At 30.1% G+C, this 23,519-nt stretch overlaps 1 protein-coding gene across 4 annotated transcripts in view; it reads left to right on the forward strand.

Annotated features, from left to right (window-relative positions):
- Positions 1 to 20,174: 20,174 nt before the first annotated feature.
- The window catches only part of Mic26-27 (MICOS complex subunit 26/27), a 55,646-nt gene continuing 52,301 nt past the window's right edge, over positions 20,175 to 23,519 (forward strand). For all 4 annotated transcript variants that reach the window (XM_075379758.1, XM_075379760.1, XM_075379759.1 and 1 more), the window contains exon 1: positions 20,175 to 20,331. In XM_075379758.1, coding sequence (XP_075235873.1) covers positions 20,317 to 20,331 — 15 coding nt within the window. In that variant the 5' untranslated portion in view covers positions 20,175 to 20,316. The remainder of the gene's footprint in view (positions 20,332 to 23,519) is intronic.

Below are 23,519 nucleotides of genomic sequence, written 5' to 3' on the forward strand. Positions count from 1 at the left end.
CGTACGGAATACGTGCTCGCTTACTGACATGAAAAACCGGAGATTAGCCAAAAAATCATGGAAAAGCTTGAAAAAGCCCGAAAAATTCCTGCGTTGTAGGTTGCATCTCTGCTCCTTGTACTAACATCTACTGCTGCTGCAGTGAAAAAAGCCTGAAAAAACGTGTAGGCTAGCGTACAGGCTTTCTAAAAGGCTGAAAAAAGCCAGAAAAAGCGTGTAGGCTAGCGTACGTACGTACATACATACATACATACGTATGTATGTACGCTAGCCTACACGCTTTTTCAGGCTTTTAGTACGTATGTACATACATACATAAGTACATACATACATACATACATTACATACGTACGTACACACACGCGCGCGCACATATACACACATACACACTTAATATAAAATAATAATTTTTCATTTTAAATTAATATAATAATAATAATATTGTTTAAGTCTGGTTTAATTTATTAGCGAACAAAATTTTAATGTGATTTTTGGTTTTAGTTATAACTGATGCCGGAAACCAAGAAGGATATACTCGCAGAATATGATGAGAGATTGACAGCATTTAAAAATAAATTAAAGGAGCTGGAATTCGAATTGGAAGTCAATACAATTAATAAGCGTATCAAGAGAATCGAATTGGAAAATGCTTGTTCCGTTTGCAGTACAAAGTCGCAGATTCTGCCTTCTTTCGAAATCTGATTTGAAGAAATTACATTTTTATCAATTCGAAGAAAAATGTTTATGTGTCGAATGCGGGTTTGTTTTCGATTTTAAATTTATTTTTCTTTACGGCTGTTTAATTCATTACGAATGTAAACCTGAATGTGAAACAGCAAAAGAGATTTATGACTGTTATATGTTTTTTAAAAATAGTAATGTATTTGATATATTATTATGTAGTACATTCGAGAATTGGACGAGAAAACGCCCCAGCATTGATGATATGTTAGAAACGGGATTTTATTTTACCGGCGTGTTAGATGCTGTAGCATGCGCAGAATGTGGAGTTGAAATATTCGAGTGGATGGATGAAGATGTGCCGTTTGAGGAGCATAAAAAAGCATCGCCGAACTGCGTGTTGACCAAGGTCAAGTACAAGGTGAGTAATGTTTCATCATATCCATGCGCGCGCATAGTTGAAGCCGTAGTATATAAGCGGTTCTCTAGTGTTAAACGTTATTCCCAGCAGAGATGCGTCCTGAAGGGCAGCCATACCAGAAGCGGATGAAGAGCTTCTACACAACCTCTCCTTTTCATGGAATGGAATGGAATGCAAAGTTGGCAGGAGTCTATTACTCCCTACTTTATCGCAGAACCTGGACAGAGTCCCTTGCTGCTGGATCTTTCTAATCGGGCTTGTTTTTAAAAGGGTTATTTTTTTAATCTCGGATCTAATTTTTCAAGTTTTGTCTATTATTATTTTAGTGAATTTAAGACGGATTTAATTGCATTCTAATCCGTTGTTAAACCAGCGTTATCGAACCCATTTCATGGGCCGACCGCGGAAGGCTAGGCTTATAAAGCCTGTCCTCCCGACGTAATTCCCCTTCAGACCGTCCACTGAAGTCCTTTCGGTGCTAACTCTTCAATAGGCTAGCAGGAATACGCCACAACGGGGCACTAGCTATAAGGAGGGAGCAATGTGTCCCCTTTTCCGGAGGAGTCGCAATTGCTGGGTTATTTTATCTTACTGTAAGTTTAACTTACAGATGGTGATACCTATTCGCGATCGCGGTTTTGGGGCGGCGATTTTCTGGAAAGAAGTAAACAGTAATTATTCTTTCCACGTAATTTATTAACCTTCAGACACGCGTGTGTCTGAGAAGGGGTTGGGGGGACCGCGTGGCTGCAGTGAAGAAACCATTTGTTTTTGTGGTGGCTGTTGGCATCTGCAACAAAAGAAGCAGAACACCTACACGAGAAAAAAAAAAAAAAAAAAAAAAAAAAAAAAAAAAATTTAATTTTTACTTTCCTTTCGACTGGCAGGATGAGACGGCACGACGCGTCGTTCCACATCCACGTTTCTCCCGTTTCTGAAACTAGAGAAACAGAACAAAACACACGCGAGAAAAAGAAAGAAAAAAAAAAAAAAAAAAAAAAAAAACGCGTTTTTTCCCCTTCTTTCTCCTTTCTTTCCTTTTTAGACCGCGTTTTTGTTTTGTGCGCGACTTACCGTATTTGAAGTCTTCAAACTATATAACTCGCGAAAAAAAAAAAAAAAAAACTATTCACTCGCGACCCCGGAAACGCGTCTGACGCACTATTCCGTTTATGGCTCATGCGATATGGAGGCCCCTAAGCCTGGTTTGTCGATTTTTCTCCTTTTCAATACTTACAAGAAAGATAAAATAACCCAGCAATTGCGGCTCCTCCGGAAAAGGGGACGCATTGCTCTTTCTTTATAGGTAGTGCCCCGTTGTGGCGTATTCCTGCTAGCCTATTAAGAGTTAGCACCGAAAGGACTTCAGTGGACGGTCTGAAGGGGAATTACGTCGGGAGGACAGGCTTTATAAGCCTAGCCTTCCGCGGTCGGCCCATGAAATGGGTTCGATAACGCTGGTTCAACAACGGATTGGAATGCAATTAAATCCGTCTTAAATTCACTAAAATAACACAAAACTTGAAAAATTAGACCCGAGATATAAAATAACCCTTTTAAAAAACCAAGCCCGATTAGAATCATACAGCAGCAAGGGACTCTGTCCAGGTTCTGCGATAAAGTAGGGAGTAATAAACTCCCGCCAACTTTGCATTCCATTCCATAAACGTTATTTGTTCTAGGAAAGAGTTACTGATCGTAGTCGCATAAAGAAACAATGAGTTTCACGGCTTCAACTTCATCTTTGTCTGACATTGACTCTGATTCAGAGTATCAAGACGCAGCGAAAACAGTTGAGTCTACCGACGAAGAAACTGCTCTTGAATCAGAGTCCGATATCACTAGCGATTCGTGGATTATTGGTTTTGTTCCAGGAGGCCAGATAAAATCATTGCAACATTTGTTATCTATTTTTAAAAAAAATTCCGTTATCAATAATTGAGATTATAAAAAAAGGAAAATACTTCGGTTATAAAACAGAAGTTCTAAAACTGAATCTGCCAGTTGTTATTGAATATGAAGATTTACGTAATAGATTGTCAGAGTGGAATTTTTATCTTGTATATTACTTGTAACTTCGTATTTTTTGTTTGAACATAAATAAATAAATAACTATGATTTAATTGTTTGTTTTAATTATCCTTATTTATCCTTTATTTATTTCATTTAGCATATATAAACTATGATCAGCATTCTAAAAAATAATTTGATGCCGAACGAAGCAGGTATTGCGAAAGAGCTTCACAAGCAAGCTCGCAGAAATTTTTTGACAAGACCTGTCGAACTTAAGGGTGTAGAAGATTTGTTCCAAGCTGATTTAGTCGAAATGATTGATTACTCTAAAGTTAACAGCGGATATAAATATATTCTTACACTTATAAATTGTTTTTCGAAATATGCTTTTGCTTTTCCTTTGAAGAGTAAAAAAGCTGGTGATGTTGTAAAGGCGCTTGAGCCGATATTTGAAAAATATAAAATGAAACATTTTCAAACCGATGACGGCAGGGAATGGTTTAATTCTAAATTGAAATCAGTACTACAAAAATTTAATATTAATCATTATTCGACATATTCCGACAAAAAAGCGTCAATAGTTGAGCGGTTCAATAGAACCCTAAAATCTAATATGTGGCGCAAATTTACCGAGCAGGGAAATTACCGTTGGACGCGAATATTAGATGAATTTGTTAATAATTATAATAATAGGGTGCACAGTTATACAGGTTTTAAACCTAAAGATGTTTCTTATAAAAACGAACGCAAAGTGTTGATAAATTTAACAAAAACTGCAAAAAAGCGTCGTCGAAGTACTGTTGCAAGTAAATTAATGTAGGTGATCAGGTAAGGATAAGTAAGTATAAAAAGACATTTGCGAAAGGATATCTTCCGAATTGGACGAATGAAGTGTTTACAATTTTCAAGGTAAAACAAACACAGCCTATAACGTACGTTCTTAAAGATTGGAAAGGGGAAGTGCTAAAAGGAAGTTTTTATACGGAAGTACTTAGTAAAACCAAGTACGGTAACGTTTATTTGGTAGAAAAAGGGTGATAAACTGTTAGTTCGTTGGCTGGGTTTCGATAAGAAAGAGGGTTCGTAGATAAAAAAGCAAGATCTTATAAAATAAATTTCGCTGTAAAATTACATTCAGTAGCAGAGATGAATGCTGAAGAACAAGATCGAAAGTTGACGGTAATTAATTTCGACCGTTTAATTGGTGATGTAGTCGATTTTAATTCATAAAGGAGACATAGTCCTCTCTTCCCAAACAATATTAGATGTTTGGGTGTAGGTCCCTCAAATTCCGGTAAGACCAATGCTGTTTTTAACCTTTTGTTTGACCCTAGCGGATTGAAGTTCAGTAATATATGTGTTTTCAAAATCCTTGTACCACCCTAAATATTTATTTTTAAATAGTTTATTAGCCGATGTTCTAAGAAATACATTTCTACTTTTTAGTCTTAATAAACAAACAAACTTGAACAAAGAATAATATTCAGATATAAATATTATTAAGAATATTTTTTTTGGATGTAAAAAGTTTATTGTTAATTAAGACTAAAAAGTAAAAAATAAAAATTACAAAAATATATTTGATTATTACATATAAAAAATTATTTTTTAAAAAAGCTTTTATTTAACTAATATTAACATTAATGAAAAAAAGGAAAAAAATTAGAAAAAACACTCTTAAAAGTAAAAAATAAGAATTAAATCAAATTGAGAATTTTAAACAAAAAAATATAATATATTAACAAATATAAAAATGCACTGAAAAGGGGGAAAAAATTATATAAATATGTAATAAACAACCAATAAATAAAAAAAACTGCGCCATGATTTTATTTAACCAAATTTTTCATTACTTTTAATTTTAAAATTTAATAATTATTATATTTATTTATTTTTTATTTATTGGTTATTTATTATATATTTATATAATTGATTTTTTACTTTACAGTGCATTTTTATATGTGTTAATATATTATATTTTTTTGTTTAAAATTCTCAATTTGATTTAATTCTTATTTTTTAATTTTTAGACGTTTTTTCTGATTTATTTCCTTTTTTCATTAATGTTAATATTAATATTAGTTAAGTAAAAGCTTTTTTAAAAAATAATTTTTTATATGTAATCAAATATATTTTTGTATTTTTTTTTTTTTTTACTTTGTTAATAAATTAACATATCCTTCTTCATCTGTATATTTATCTATAAACATTTGTATATATCAATATGGTATCAATTTATTTCAGTATAGGTATACTGAAATAAATCTTATAGATTTATACCTTATAAAGGTCTTATAGGTATAAGACCTACAAAAAGAAGAAAATTATAATCTAGTTCTGAGAAAATGTTTAATTGTTTTTAAAAAAACCTCGACCTTTCAAAATAATGACTCTCATGAACATCTAACAAAATCTGTGTGTAATAACAACACCACTCAGGCCTATTAATGCACACATTGATCCTTATCCCCTCTTACTTCTAGTATAAACTTTTTTTATATTGTTGTCAGAAGTAGTTAGCTTCAGTTATTCCAGTTAAGTTGTTGGATTTATATTTACTTTACAAATATATATTGTTCTATAAATATATTGTTATTTATTTTAAATCTTTCATTATTGTACTGTCTGTTAATAATTTATTTCATCAAAAAATTATTATTCAGTTTATTTATTACATCATGGTAAGTAATATTTTAATTTGAAATTAATTATTAATGTCATTAGACTTTAACAAAGTTTTTCTCTTAACAAAAATAAGTTGTACGATTTTCATTCAGAAATTTTTTTTTAGTTAACATCAGATTTTTAGGTCAAAATTTTAATTTTAATAAAAGATTTTATTTTTGGAATGATTAATGGTGTATTGTATATTCTTAAAATTTTATTAAAAAGTATTTACCATTTCACTCTAAGAGATGAACAAGCAATTTTTTTTTAATATTTCATAATTTTTCCAACAAACATTCATAAACAAAGGGATACATTTTTTTACGAAATAAATCTGATTGTGTGAGGAATTATATAACCTGTAATTAAATATACTTAATGTGATAAAATCCTTTCCAAAATTTTGTAGCTGTTACCAAGAAAAACCGTACCAGGATTATTTGGTAAAGTGAGAACTGAAGTTGTTTCTTGTTGTCTTCATTGAACGGTTACACATTGTCATGACAATATATCAGGAATGTAAATGATCCTCAGTTCTATCACAAAAATGGAGATGAACAGAGTATTGTATTTTTCATTTCTATATATGATGTTACTTCTAAAATTTGTTTTATATATAATTATAAAATAAATCATTATCATTCATTTATTTTTAATATGACATTGTGCCATATCAGGGGATAATAACTTCTATAGTTATATGACCACAAAATTCACAGAAAATAAAACGGTTCACCATAAATGGAGCATGTATAATGGGCAACATTAGAAAAGCAACTCGACTAGTGTTGCTTGAACCTCAGATGCTTTATATCATTGATTTTTAAACTTTCTATCTGTTAAAAATAGCAATTGCAGTTGCTGTTTTACAGATTCGCTCTTAGAAACAGCGATTGCAATTATTGTTTTAAACGTGGCATATTCTATTTCTGAGTTGAAACTTACATTTTAAATAAGAGCAATTTCTCTGATTTTTTTTTAATTTGATGATTTTTGAAATTGAAGTATACTGTCAAAAAGTAAAGAATTAAAGCTTTAATTGTGTTTTTTTCATCTCTCCAAGCCCCTTGATTGCAAAGTTAAAGAAGTATGTATACAATCATAAAATACAGGTGTCCCTAGTATAGTAGGTATTTAATTCTAGTTTGAAATATCAGGAAAACATAAGTTTTGCCTCTTATTTAATCAGCCATTACTTTCCTACACAGCCTTTACTTCTTTTACCTGTTCACCCTCCAGTAATTACCTTTCAGATAATACTTCAGGGAATGATATGTATGAGTGTAAATGAAGTGTTGTCTTGTACAGTCTCAGTTCCACCATTCCTGATATGTGTGATTAATTGAAACCCAATCGCCAAAGAACATTGGTATCCATGATCTAGTATTCAAATCCGTGTAAAAATAACTGACTTCACTAGGATTTGAACGCTGAATTCTTGACTTCCAAATAAGCTGATATGGGAAGATGTGTTCACCACTAGACCAACCCGGTGGGTTTTCCTACACAGCCTGAACATCCCCAATTTTCGGTGGTCCTTCTACCGCCCCCTGAAGGCCTCCAGCGCTCACAAGGGAGTGTTATCACCCACTTTGAGAAAGAATGGTTTACATGTATCAGTCTTAAGAAAAACTGAAATAATTAGTATAAACCAACTAATAAGTCTAGTATTCTCAATTTACAGCAAACATTGCATTATATATACTGCTTACTCTCATCCAGGAAATAAGAAATTAATTGCATCATCATTAATTTTTAACAGCAACAAAAATTGGATAAATATTTATGTAGAGCATGATTTCTTATTGTCAAATTTTCTATAAACTAAAGTCACATTTGAGTTGTGTGAAAGTTAGCATGTACAAAAAATCTATTACGGGTTCAATTTAGTTTTGGTAAGAATTTTTGGGGTACTTATTCTCCTGAATAATCTTTTTATTTTTAATGAACTTCAAAAATAGTAAAAGTTTCTCAATTTATGTGAATTTTCTTTCTACAAATGACTATGCTTTACTTTTTTATCAATGAAACAATTTTGATAACTGTTTTTGATTTTGAAATTTAAAGTCTTCTGGAAAATTGTTTGTTTTTTTTACTTTCTTTATTTTAACACACATTGGTTTTTTCAAGTTTTTTTTCATGTTTGTCCTTAAATCTTGCATCCTTAATTTAACATACTTCCTGACATTGCCGACTGATAAAATTTTGCACAGTTACTAAGGTCAGATGACAATACAATATTCTACCATTACTTTTGGAAGTACTCCCTCGTACAATTTACAAAATGTATATAAGCGACAAAAAAAGTTTTGTTAATTTACAATTGTATTTCAATAATCAAAAACTTTACCATTTCGTTACTTTGTATAGTAAATGTTTGATTGAAAATTTGTTTGATATTTTATAAATATATTAGAAATTTCAGTATATGATGTTATTTTTTGAAATCCAAATTAACCTACTAATTAAACTCATGCAATGTATGATAATAATTTGATTGTATGTAGCAAGTTTCTAATAATTTAAAAACATTTTTGTAATATTAATTTTTGTTTAAATAATTAATGTGAATTATTATTTAAAATAAAAAAAAAAAATTATTCAAAAATATTTTTATTTGTTTGTTAACATTGCTTAGTATTTGATATAAATAGTTTGATGATACATTAGCCTATGTCACTTTAATAGTCAAAAGTTAATTTGTATGAAAATTAGTTTGTGTAAAAAGTAGTATTACTTATTTCGTTTTATCGAAACGTAGGTTTCTCACTTTTGCATTTCATGCGGATTTTTTTTTAATACGGGTAAAGATTTTTTTAAACCTATTCGTATTTTAAATAAAAATGAAACTAAAAAAATAAATATGCAAAATAAGATTTAAATGATAATAATTAAACCATACTAAACATTTTTATAGTCGAATAAATTTCAGCATTTAGAATTCGATGTCCAAATAACTGTCAACCATAGTTGAAATTTCCAAGAATTATTGAAAAAGTATTCTTTTACTTAATGGTTTCTTTTTGAAAAACTTTGATGTTAAGTGAAAAATTTAGGTATACAATTGAGAAAATACTTAATATCAATTACAAAAACTTACATATTACTTTTATTTTTATGACTAAATGGTACTTAAAAATTAGTTACAATTTTTGTGAATTATTTTTATCATTGTATATTATTATTTAATCCGTCGAATGTAAGATTGGTTAATTCCTAAAACTACTTGTTTAGTAATTGGTTAAAAAAGAATTATTTTAATTACTGTTTATTACATAGACATAAATTCTTTTGTAATGACATTAATTGATTTAACACACTGTTATTAAACTGTAAAAGCCGAAGGGCTTATATATTAAATAAACTGCTTTAATTTTATCAGATTATGAATGATTATTTTTTTTTTACTTTGAATTTAGGAACTCTGTATGTAATTATAGTGCATTATTTCTTAAAGTATTTTAATAGTATTAACACTACGTTGGGTAGGAAATATAACGAGTATATTTATATATCTTAACTGACAGGCAGTATAATTTTTTGTTAGATGTACGACTACGGTTAATACACATACGTAAAATAATCATTCATCATTTTTATTACGGTATTTATGTTGGCTGCACTGAGTTTAAAACAGGAGAAATCTGATAAATAGAATATTGTAGTGTTAGTTTTTTTTTGAATAGACGTTACAGATTTGATTAAACCTCTGCTTCAGTTACTTATTTAATGATCTGTTTTAAATAATACTTTAGTCTCGACTATTTAAGTAAGAATAAATAATTTTTTTTTTATTCTAATCTGTATATAGTAATATATTATAATGATCACATCAAGAATGGGTAAATAAAAAAATGAACATCACTAGCATTTGCCTGATGGACCAACGGAAACCGTGGTAATTATTGATCAGAGCAGTATCACAAAACGTATATCAAATTAAAGATAGATCGCTTGTTACTCAATCACAAAAAAACTACTGCATAGATTTCAACGAAACATTCTTTTATTTTCTTTATTTTTTATATAGGAACACAAAGGTTACAAAAAAAACCCCAGTTTATTAAACGCGTAAATTTCTTTATTCAGGGATTATTACTACTGCCCCGATTTCAATGATTCATTATTTTGTTTTATAAAAAAACAAAAGACTACAAAAAAACTCGCAAACTGATCTTCAAGCAGCATCCATAGCTGTCACTGCCGAAGATCAAACGAATGAACCTCGAAGGGCTCAAACTACTAGTCAAGTACCCGCTAATTGATTATAAAAAAAAATTGATGTGATATAAAGTCCATATTAACTACTTAAAATAAAAAACACGTAAAATGAAGATTTTAAATACAACGTTTTACATAATAATTATTCAATTAGAAGGCATTAGTGAAAATTATTTATTTACATGTTGAACGAGATGCAGAGAGTTCGGGTATTTTGTTTTTAATTAATACTATACAAATTGTCTACGGAGAAACTTTCAGGACATGTTTTACTGGTGAAAATAATGAAAAAAAAAATAATAATATAAGCATAGGTCTGGAAACGCTTTGTTTTCGAGTTACGGCTAGCGAAAGATTTCAGTCGTTCTAATAAAAAGAAGCCCTACTATAATTTTTGGGACCCATATTAAGGAGTTATGTTGGTGTTTCGTTATGTAATTTGAGCTGGGAAATAGAATAAAACAGGTCCCAGAATTAACTCCAGTAGTTTTTAAGATTTTTTTTTGTCTTCAGTCATTTGACTGATTTGATGCAGCTCTCAAAGATTCCCTATCTAGTGCTAGTCGTTTCATTTCAGTATACCCTCTACATCCTACATCCCTAACAATTTGTTTTACATATTCCAAACGTTGCCTCCCTACACTTTCCTTCTACCTGTCCCTCCAATATGAAAGCGACTATTCCAGGATGCCTTAGTATGTGGCCTATAAGTTGGAAAAAAGTAGAAAAATTCCATTTTGACCATCCCGGAATCCATTTTGACTAGTTTCAGTGTGACATCTGTACATAAATTCAAAAACGATTAGCTGTAGGATGATGACATTTTGGATTTAGGACTTTTGTAACATCTAGTTGTGCACCTCCCCTTTTCATTGCAATTGACTGGACCAAAAGTGTCTAAAAAAGCCCAAAATCCATAACAGATTTGGAGTTTGGACTTTTACTTAACTGCAGCAATAAGTCCTCATTGAGAGCTTTTTAGCGAATTCAATAATAACAATAATAACAAATTTGAAAAAATATCAGAAGTTATCAGTGAAATAAAATTTTATGCACTTTTCATTAAAAAAAAAATGTGTATATGTAATTTAATTGGTCTTGTGGTGTCTACATCATTTTTTTTTTTTTTTTTGATGTGTTCAAGTCTTACTTTAGACCAAATGAACTAATTTTTTTTTTTTAAATAAAATTGTTGGATTAACTAAGGTAAGATTTTTTAATATAATTTTGAAAAAATATTATATACTTTGAAACTATTTTTTTTTAAATTAGTATTAATAATTAATAGTAAATCAATTAATAGCATAATAAATCAAGTACTTCTTTTAAAGAAAGAAGATGAAATCTGGCAGAAAATTGTGTCATACATATTCTGTCATAAGTTGGTAATTTATCAACCAATTTTTAAAATGTAGGTGTCATTTTGTTCACAGTAAAATTCTTAATATTTTTGCAAAATATTTAATATGATTAAACTGAGGATTAGTGAGATATCATGGATTGAAAAATTGACATGGCCATCATTTTGAAATTTGTGAACATGTTTACATTGTAATTTTTTATTTACTAGACAAAATTATTACAAATGTGCTTATCAAATACTATTATGATTTCTCAATTCATTCTCGACATATACATTTTTTATTAATAAATATAAAATGTCAAACAGAAGGGAAATCAACATTTTTTCATAAGACATTTTTTGTTTATTTTGACATAGAATACAAAAATATATAGCTAACTCACCATTTTATGTATATCTGGCATTTCCTTAATCAAAACTATAGTCTGATGCTTAATTAGAACTGTCTTACCTTTTTTTGAGGGGAAATGAGGGAATGAGAAATGAGTTTTATTGTATGTGAAAGTCCCAAGCCTGATCACTATTTGAATCCAGAACTTTACAGCTGAAAAGCAGGGATGCCACCACTACATTGTCATATTCATCAACTTTCTTAATGATCCAAGAGAATATTGAAAACATCAGAGAGATCTGTGAAGCCATGTAAAACTATTCTAAACAAGTTAAAACTCTTTTTTTTATTAATTTAAAAGTATAATTTTCTCTCCTGTTGAGTAAAGCCAAGAGTATATTATGAATTGTTTTTGTTTTTCACAGAAAATGCTTTTGACAAACGTCTTTAAAATCACACCGAAACAAACGGGTACCATGTAGCGTAACGAAGAGTTTATATCGCCTTGCCTTAATAATTCCCTATTAGTCTCAGAGACGTAAATGCGGTGTCATTTAATAACTTACATGATCAGCTCGCCGATACGACTTTGAATTTGCGTCACTGGCGAATTTGATTTGGTGGAAAGGAGGAACAGCGCATATCGGCCAAAACTGGCGCTCTCGCTCATTTCGATTCAGTGTAGCTTACGACTTAGAGGTGATAGCGCGGTGATTCGTGTGTTTGTGTTTAGAGTTTGTCGAGATAGATCGATTTAAGTAATAAGTATATTTTGGACAATATTTATGTGTAAAAGATTACAGTAAACAGGTAAAAAAGTATAAAATTTCAATATGTCAGCCTCAGCCCGCGCAAAAGCCAGCCGGAAATATAAATTACGCATATCGTTGGAATGGGGAGGTTATGGGTCACGTACAGGTGCCCCAATGACCAGTGCCGAGAGAGCGAGACTGTTTCGGGAGCGTCGTAAAGCTGACACGGCACGCTCAGTGAACGACGCCGACGGCGCGAGAACTTTTACCGGTGCTTATTATGACTTGTGTCTCTTACTTCTCAAATCACAGACCAATGTTTGGTCTGAACAAAATTGTCGTCGAATATTAGTCGAAATTAATATCATGTACCATTTAGTGCCTGCTTTATGTTAAAATTAAATTTTTAGTACGCAGTCAATATCTTGCTTTTATTTCAATATAATACACTAAAAGTGACTCACTGACATACAGACCGACCAATTTATCTGTAGAGTTAGCCAAATGAGAAACTAAAATTTTTGGTGGTGCGTGGGAAGGTTGTCGTATGAACGATTCATTCGTTCGAACGATTTATACTTCTTGATACGAACGATTTATCTAAAACTATATTTGTTTTTTGGGGATAAAAAAAGAAAAAGTTGGGGTTGAGCTGTGTTAAAAATCACAACTCAAGAAACATCTAAAAGTGTTCAGGATTTGAAGCTTTTCATTGTAAAAGTTTTTGTTGTTAGTATGCTTAATTCATGAACGTAATTATAATTTATTACATAATACCATTAATCGAATTATTTCAGTTGACATTTTGTAATTTTATTCAGGAAGAAATCAAAACTGATTTTTTAATAATCTAGAATGACTCGCAAGAATATTTGCCATTTCGTTATTTATTTATGAATGGATTTGAATAAATAAGGTGACATTTTCTTTGACATAAAACATTTAACATTTTGTTTTAGTAGCATTACATTTAAATAAACAATTGGTTGCAAAGATATTAACAATTAAAAAGTTAACATGGCCACCATTTTGAAATGGATTGAGAGATCAGATTAATTATTTTTATACAACTAAACCTCTAAGTTCCATAGCAGTATACAAAATTCAGCTCAATACAATTAACCATTCCTGATAAATAAAATTTTATGTTAAAAATACAAAATGACAGATAGCCAGTATACTAAGCATTTCCGGATATATATTAATAATAAAGTTTTTTTCTTTATTTCAGTGTAGGAGACCTACTCCTGAATTCTTGAAACAAACACTCTGTACAATACTAAGCAAGTTATAAACAAACTAACAGTGCTTTTATCATTAATGAATACAGAGGTGTAAAAAAAATTGTAAAAACATGTTACATTATTCATGTACTTTTTCTACGTTTTTTTTCTACAATAATATACCAATCTATGGAAAAATTATTTACCACTTTTACCCCATAAACATTGAATGATACCATGAAAAGAGAAAACAAAAAGAAATAAAAAAATAAATATAAATCATTATATACAGCTGTAAATTGTACCAGCTGATGATCATTTATAAAAACTGTAAATATTTTTCTTTATAACAATGATAAGAATTCCTCAAAATTTTTTATGTAAAATTATTTTTGGTATCTGAATACAAAATTGTATCACTGTACTGGTTATCAAAAAATATATACCTCATTCCTGTAAGTTTAGTATTGCAAAAACTAAGTTGCATTTATTTGTAAATACAGTAGCATGTATTATATTTATTATAAAGTAAGCAGATAATGGCTAAGTTAATAATTTGATGTAAGTACTTTATATTATAATTCTAATAATAGATTTGTTGAAAAAGAATTAACAATAACATAACTTATAATAAAAATATATTAAACGTTTATTTCAATTTAATTATAATATAATAAAATCATTTTATAATACTTGCAAGTTGATGGTAGTTTGTTTTTCATTAAATTTTTACTGCTACAAGATATTTGACTCAACTGAACTTACAAGCGATGTGACCTTTTTATCACATAAGGACCATTTAAACAAAATGAAAAGTATAAATATGTTTCTGTTATTAAAACATCAGGAAATACAACAAATTAAAAAAATTGAATGCAATTCTTAAAAGAAACACAAAGAAACTAAAATGTAATAAAATAAATTGTAATAATTTAAAACAATACGTCTATGAACATTAATAAGAGCTACAAAAAAATTCTACCTACTACTTCATAAGAGTTGTTCATTTATTCTGTTTAATATTTAATTTTCCTTTAATTTTTTTTGTGTTTTGCTTTGTTTACAGTCATTTTTATTTTTAAATTTACATGTTTACTATTTTCTGTGTCTTTACCAATTTTAATCAATTTATTTATTTTTTAATATTCTTAAACATTTTCAATTTTAAGAATTTATTCAATTTGATATTTGAACAAAACTATTTAGTAGACGTAAAAGTTAATTATATATGACAGTACAGACTATTTTTACTGAAATAGATCTAACAATTTTAAAATAACTTAAGGTACTGTTTTTTATTTTAGATATTACTCAGTCAGTATTAAGGACCGTTTTTAAATTATACACTACTTATAAAATTATATAACTCCATTTATTAAACTAAGCAAAGGAGGCAAGCCTATACAAAATAGCAATGGTGACTTATTCATTTCGTAAAATAAATTTTCAGCTATATTGCATTTATAATAACAGCAGTATTTCATAGATTATAAAAACTTTATTCATTATGGCCACAAATCTAAAGAATTACTTAGGTAAAAATGAAAACTATCTTAATAAAAAAAAAGAATATAGTAATGCCTACTTTCTAAAACAATATTAACTTAAACGTTGGTAGAGCACGTCTTAAGTTTTGTAAGGGTGTAACTAGTTGGTGCACAATAATTCATTTTGCTTGCCTCTGGGTATGCATTTGTGTTGGTGAGCAGATGAAGTAGAAGTATGTATGATTGAGAGGAAATTGAACAAATATGCAACAGACTTTGTATGCTTCCAGGGTCTCATATGCACATAAGCTTGTAAGTGTATGTTTATGTATGTGTGTGTGCATGCAAACATGCATGTGTGTGTTTCACCCCATTTTAGCATTGAAACGATACATAAAATTTCCTCACCCATATCTAAAATAACCCCTTCCAACTTGCATGAAAATTATGCTTACAAAACGTAGACTTGCTGTACTTCAGTTAAATGGTACAGTCTTAGATATTAATAAGGTACCAAAAGTGTATGTTGTCTTGCGTATGTTTGAGTGCTAAAGGATGATATTAATTTGCATTAAAACCTGATGTTTTAGTTAATAGTTTCATATTGTTAGTAGAACAGATATTATTTTTCCTTGCATTAAAGTAAATTTTCACCATAGTCCATTGTCACTTCCAATCTTAGCCAGCCGAAACAAATAAAATAGCTTATCATCCCCTCTTTTTAACCAATTAAAAATGTAAGTAGATTCTCAATTCAATTTGCTCATATTACAGGTTCTGTAAAAGACTAATACCTTATATATCTGCCCTGATGTATAAATATTTTTTACAGTCATCTATTTTCCTTTCTTTGTTCATTTTCTGCCCAATGTCTGTTCTGCATGCTAATTTTATCCATGCTATGGAAGGTAGGACTAAAAGACCCAGTCCATTCTCGGTGTGCAGCAGGAATGCTCCATAGACAAGTTTTGGGAGATAAATTTCCTTTCCTGCAGCCACACAACAAGCGTAATGGCTGAAGTGCCTATTAGGTAAAGCCAGACCTTCTAATCCAAATTCACTCCGAAATAACCCGTGTGTGTATATATGTATATATATATATATATATATATGTTAGTAAAATCAATTTTTTCTTTATTGTTGCTCATATCTCATTACTTCTTATTTACAATCAAAAGTGCTTTCTAGGATTACCATCATTGTCAGTTGATCATAAAATTAAAACACTTATATAGTATAATATATATAGTTAACAATTAAAATAAAAATGAAACATTCTTAATAATTTAAAAAACTTTTTTTTTAATTTTTAAATCTCTGTGTTACATTTTATATATAAATATATATAATTAGCCAGTTGGGGCTTGCTTTGCTTGCCCGATCGTCTAGCCAGAGAACTCCACCCCCTGAACCCCTGATGCAGTTGTTACTCTCAGTTGTGAGAGTATTAAATATTTTACAGATATTCATTAAAGAAAAAGTAATTTTTTACTTCATTATATTTTATTTTTCCATGGTGAGAAAAATATAGTGAAGTAAAAGGATTCTTTTTTTTCTTTAATGAGCGTCTTTATTTCATGACTTCACTCCCAAGAGGGATAGGGCCTCGATCTATAGCTTAAAGCCTTCCCTGGTATAACATGAATGTATCCTGAACATTTGAAAGTAATTGGTTCTCATGTGATGCTGTTACAAACAAACATCTTATTTATATAAGATATAAGTATATATTTTATAAATAAATGCAAAAGTTTGTCTGTTTGTATCAACATTGTGCAAGAACCAACTGACTGATCCCTTTCAAATTTGCAGGATACATTCATGTTATTCCAGGGAAGGTTTTAACCCACCGGGTTGGTCTAGTGGTGAACGCGTCTTCCCAAATCAGCTGATTTGGAAGTCGAGAGTTCCAGCGTTCAAGTCCTAGTAAAGCCAGCTATTTTTACACGGACTTGAATACTAGATTGTGGATACCGGTGTTCTTTGGTGGTTGGGTTTCAATTAACCACACATTTCAGTTATGGTCGAACTGAGAATGTACAAGACTACACTTCATTCACACTCATACATATCATCCTCATTCATCCTCTGAAGTATTATCTAAACGGTAGTTACCGGAAACTAAACAGGAAAAAGAAAGGGAAGGTTTTAAGCCATAGATCAAAGCCCTAGCCTTCTTGGGGCTAGGGTATTCTTGGGGCCTTCTTGGTGAATTAAAGGTATTAATCCATCATCATGGCAACTGAAATAAGTTGTGAAATTATCAATGTCAAAGGTCTAGATATGAGGCATATTCATAAAGTCAGGGCCGTCGGCTTATATAGCATAAATATTAGCGGGTCTGAACACAGTTAACACATGCAAGGCCATCTATCGGCTATTTACGAAGCCACTGCAGTTGTTTTGATTTCGCATTTGTTTGCCTGATGGTGATAGCACATCGCAATGTCCACGACAATCATTTCTCCCGCCAGTTGTGAAGTGCGCGCTGCAATTCGATTTTTGTGTGTAAAAGGATCTTCAGCTGCTGAAATTCATCGGGAGTTGTGGCTAGTATATGGACTTACAATAATGAGTGAAGGAAAGGTTAGATAATGATGTCGAGACTTTAAAAATGGCCGCACAAATGTGTATGACAAAGAACGGAGTGACAGGCCCAGTATTCAGAACGACGAAATCATTGAACAAGTGAACCGAAGACTGCGATGTGATCGGCGTCTGATGATTAGTGCTCTGGCTAATGAATTTCCGCATGTTGGACGCATCTCTATCTACACGATTGTCACAGAAAAGCTTGGATATCACAAATTGTGTGCAAGATGGGTACCGAAAATGCTCGCCGATCAACACAAAGAGCAAAGAATGTGCAATGGGCGAGTTTTTTTTTATCGCTATCAAAACGATGGAGATGATTTGTTTTCCCACATTGTTACGGGGGACGAGACGTGAATATCCTACACCAACGCAGAATCGAAACAACATTTAATGCAGTGGCGACATTCAAGTTCGTCAAAACCAAAAAATTTTAACCAATCTTCATTGTACTCGAATGGAAAAATGTTGGTTACCGTTTTTTGGGACGAAAAGGGGGGATCATTTTGGTTGATTTCATGGAACGTGGATCAACAATTAGAACTGACGTGTACTGCGAAACGCTCACCAAACTGAGACGTGCGATCCAAAATCGATGACGCGGGAAACTGTCGTCCGGCGTAATCCTCCTTAACGACAATGCGCTTTCTCACACCGCTGCCTTAACAAAAAAAAAGATCAAGATTTTCGTAGGGAACTTTTTGACCACCCTCATATAGTACCGACCTTGCACCTAGCGACTACTTCCTCTTCCTGAATTTGAAAAAATGGCTTGGTGGACAACAGTTTGAAAACAACGAGGAATTAAAGACCAGTTGTCAACTGGTTCAGTTCCCAGGCGGCAAACTTCTATGCAGAAGGGTTAAAGAAACTGGTGCAGCAAGTGCTTAGAACTGAATGGCGATTATGTGGAAAAGTGAAGTAGTAAATTAAAAATTTAAGTAAAAACCTTTTCTCATGAGTTAATTTTTTTTAATGAACAAATGGCCCTTGCTTTATGAATATGCCTTGTAGTTTAATTACGGCAGTTACTACTATTCTATCCTTTGTAATTTAGTTTCTTTTCAGGTTTCTATAAAGCCTGAATACCTTAATTGTTATTCATCAATATTACTCTCACATCCATGAGGATAACAAAGAATGCCAAGGGTCCAGGGTGTGGAGCCCCCTGGCCAGATGAAGTGAGCTCTGCAGCCCTGGGTTCAACTCCATGACCACTGGAGGCTGCAAGGAGTCAGTCCTGGGACTCACATAGGTCAACCTGGTCTCTGGGAGTCCTGGCCATACAGTCAAGGTAGTGAAGCTAGCCCCTACCAGTATATACCATATACTTTAGCACTAGATTATACCATACACTTCAAAGAAGGCAATTTTTGAAGTTCCTCTGATGACTGAATGAGAGAGAATGTGAGATACTTATTTGATAATTATACTTATGAAGTGCATTATTTCATGAAAAAATAGGTTTCATTAATCTCATAGTTTACAACATCTGTTGCAGTCTTTCTTATAATTGTGTTACACATAGAGTACCTGAGGCACCAATCATAGTGGCTTTCTCTGAGTGTAATGATTCTATTATACAACCAGTCCCTGTGGTGAATACAGAATACAGAAAGTAAATATTATTACCTGCATCTTGATGTAATTGCTCATACTAATGTACAACAAGATTTTCTAATCACAAGGGCAGACGGTCAGCTTACAAAATTCTATTAATACCCTTTTGCATGGTGGTAGGAGGGGATCCCTACTTAAAATCCAAAATACAAAAAAGGTACACTGAGAAAATGAAAGAAAAAAGGAAAGAAATAGGAAATAATAACGAAATAGGAAAGGAAGTAAAAAGAAATGATATGGCATGGTCCCTCAATGGCCTATTGAAAAAGTATATTAAATAAAAATAAAATAAGCATTAATGTAAATGTCAGAAAAAAATAAAAAGTTTTAAAATGTTTTAGCTATTGAGGAATCGCTTGATTAAGTGCGTTGAGTTACAAGACTTAATTTTAAAAGTCATTAGCTAAGTTATTTTTTTTTCTTTTGGTGGCTTATGGTCAGACACTTAATAGAATTTTTTTTTAATTTATCATTTTACAGTTATAAAAAAAAATTAATTAGTGTAAGAACTTTATTATTTTAATAAAAATAAATGTTTGACTGTTACTATTGCAATTTTTTCGTACTAGATGATGTTAATTTCGTTCATTAGTTCATAAAGTTCATTTAAATATGTGGCGGATATTTTGCATGTTTAGTTGATTTTTAGTCAAAACAATAACTGTAATTAAAAAGAATTTTTTTATGTTTTAGAAAAAAATTATATTATAGACATTTTAAAAATTTTCTCAAATTTTATTAAGTGTTTACGATGTAACTTAATTAAAATAGTTATTCAAATGATTTATTGTTTCATTTAGAGGTTAAATTAAAAATAACGATACCGATTCTGTCCGAAGTTAAGTGCTTCAATCCCGTGATGGTAGTTTAAATCAGTGAGATGTTTTACTAAGAGAAAAACCTTGATACATTTTATAGTATTTTTTTACTACAAACATCAGTAAAATGTATCGGTTAAAGGTAAGTTTGGTGTAGGACTTTTTTTTGCGGCGATCTGTTGTATAATAATTTAAATTATTGATGGAATTAATTATAACCTATTTTGACATCCATTATACACTGACAAATTTGTGACTTTTTATACTTTACAGTTGTGAAATTTCAAAGAGTAATTGAATTGCATTCAAATGTTAATTATTAATCTAGGTAATGTAAATAAATAGGTCTTGTTATTGTACATCTTGGTGTTTTAAAAATATTCAGGTTGTATTTTATAAGCTTAAAAGTTTTGTGCCTAAATTTATATGAATACCAAGATTACAAAGAGTGATACATTAAGGTTGAGTTGAAAAATGGCTAGAATTTAATGAATGGTAGACTTAAAACTAATTTACCTTCCCAGATCTAAAATGTTACAGTTTTAGAAGAATATTATATTGAATGTGAATATACAAGCATGGCAGATACAAGTTTTTTTTATGAATAAATAACTTTTTTTCCACGACTGCTGAAAAATGATTTTAGTATAAAAAGACTTTTCTTTTTTTTAAATCCATTCTTATATTTGCATCATGCATCTGCATTCATATCTACTCTGCGGTAATGCTTTTACTCTATGTACTTCATTATCATACATCTTTCAATACAGTTTTTTTTAAATTAGGATGTTATTGACTGTTTTATTGAAAAATCAAAAGTTAGGCAACCGTTACATCATCTATCTTAATGGATACTACAATTATTATCTGGTAGAATGAATTGCATACAACTAATTGATGCTATTGATTTAAGACTCTTTGAAATTCATTCAAAAGTAGCCCATGTTATTGAACTGTAAAATTCTTTCACTAATGTCTTTTTCATTTTCAGTCAAGTAATTATCATACAATAAAAGAATGTTCTTTAATAACATCAACGCCCCACAGTAATTGAAGTAACTGTGGTAAATTTAATTTTATTTGTACAGTTAATTTAAAGTCAGTGATATATATATATATATATATATACTTTTTGGCGTGATCATCATGACTAAGTAATAAAAATAAAATTTTAGTTATTACAATACGAACTGGTTAAATATTAATGAAAAATAAAATCAGTAATAAAATATTATTGAAAACCCTACTGGAACAAGAATTAGTTTCTGATATATAGACCATTAATTCTGTTACCACACATCACATTTATGAAAAAATTTTATCAATAATCATGTTTGCTACAGCATACTAGCAAAGACAAGTATGAACTATCACAAAGGTCAATTCTATTCAATGTTAAGATTACCATAATATTTTGTTTTTTGTACTTAATCTTTTTCATATCTACAGTTTTTTGACTATATTTTCTTCCTGTTATCATTCTAACCATAGAATGCAGTTAAGTTGGAGACCCACAGCCATAAAACTGTATATTATGTATTTAAATATTTACTAAAATCTTATTAAAATTGTTAGTAAAATGAAATTAATTTTTTAAAAAATATAGCAAAGATAAACAGAAATGAAGCTGTATACATACAAAAAAGAGTTGCTTCTGTAGTTTTTGACTTGCAAAGAATTTAAGATGAAAAATCAAAAATGACTAATTACTGTAATGGCAAGTGTATAATGTTTTGGATTTGTATCAATACTTTTGTGTTAACATTTTTCCTTTTTCTTACAATCCGTATTTAATATTAATTATGCATTCTTAAATATACTTGATTAAAATTTATGTTGACAGATTTCAGTTACCGATAGATTGAATGAAACATTAATGAGATTAAACCTTTCACCAGAAAGGTGTCTGATCTTTTTATATGGTATCCACAAACATAACCTAATTTTCACTAACCTTCTAATTAACCTTAATATTAAATTGGCTGATTAGTAGGCTGAATCAATTATATACAATAACATATTATTTTGTCGGAAAATAATGTTTATTATACTTATACAGTACTGAATTAGGAAATATTTCGTAAGGGTACTGTGTAAACTTACAAGGGAAGTAACTCTGGTAATAGGCATCATATTGGTGCTTTTTTATCCATTTAGTGCTTTTAGTAAAAAAATCATCATTATTATTGTAACAGAAAAATGGGTAAAATTTAAAAATTACACTTGAAGCAACTATTATTTATTGATAACATAATAACCATAACTACATATGCCAAGATTATTGATTTTTGAATGCATGTCACTTATCTAAATAATTACTGCAAATTTATTCTTTGCTTAAAAGAGCTTTTGTGGATTGTGTAATTTGCTTTTAACATTTTTTATACTTCATCAATTAGAATTCTGCAACAATAATATATATATTATGTTCTTATGTCTTAGTACTTAACTCGTCATTATTCTTTTACTTCATCAAATTTCATTACCTTCACACATTTGTATTAGGAATATAAAATAGTTGAAATTAAAAAATGTCTGATCCTTGCTGAGAATCAGCAAACTTTTATACAGTTAGCCTGTTAAACTTGTATGTAGAAGTCAGCCTGCTAATTATAAAAAGTAGATACTCTATTATGATTTTTAATTTAATTTCTCCCAAAAAAAAAAAGAATCAAGCCAACAAATTTTTGTATTTTTTAACTTCTGAAAGTATTTTCTCCAATAATAGACAAGAGAGAAAAAGAGAGCTCCTCAGGAACAAAGTACGTAACTACTCATCAAAAAGTAAATTATTAGTAAAAATCATTTTCATGTGCAACTTCTTTCTGTAGTGCTGCACTTGCCTTATGGAATTCCAATGATAAGACAAGACAGTATTTTCAAAAATTCTATATAAAAGATTTACTGATTTAAGATCATAAGACCTAGAGGATCGTTACCCATTTTAAATTAAATAGTGATTGAAAATGTAACAGTTTTGCCTTCTGTTTACACTTGATTGTAGGTAACAATATTGACTTCATTCTCTTAAAAGTGCAATAATATTTTCTAATTTCTAGTTGAACTCTATTTATTACAGTATTGTTATAGAAAATCAGTAATATAATTTTCTTTTATGAAATAACATGCGAAACACCTTTCTTTTTCACTTTGTAAAGACAATTCATAAAATGAATTAATTTATAAAATGAAAGAGAGATTTTTACCGCTCCAAATTTAGTTATTCTTTATACTGGGACATAAAGTTATTCTTTACTGGTGGACATAAACATACTCAATTTTTTTCTAAATAATCCCTGTATTTTATCAATAGAAATATTTTCATATCAA

This window comes from Lycorma delicatula, chromosome 12, assembly GCF_047948215.1.
Source record: "Lycorma delicatula isolate Av1 chromosome 12, ASM4794821v1, whole genome shotgun sequence".
In the NCBI taxonomy this organism is placed as follows: Eukaryota; Metazoa; Arthropoda; class Insecta; order Hemiptera; family Fulgoridae; genus Lycorma; species Lycorma delicatula.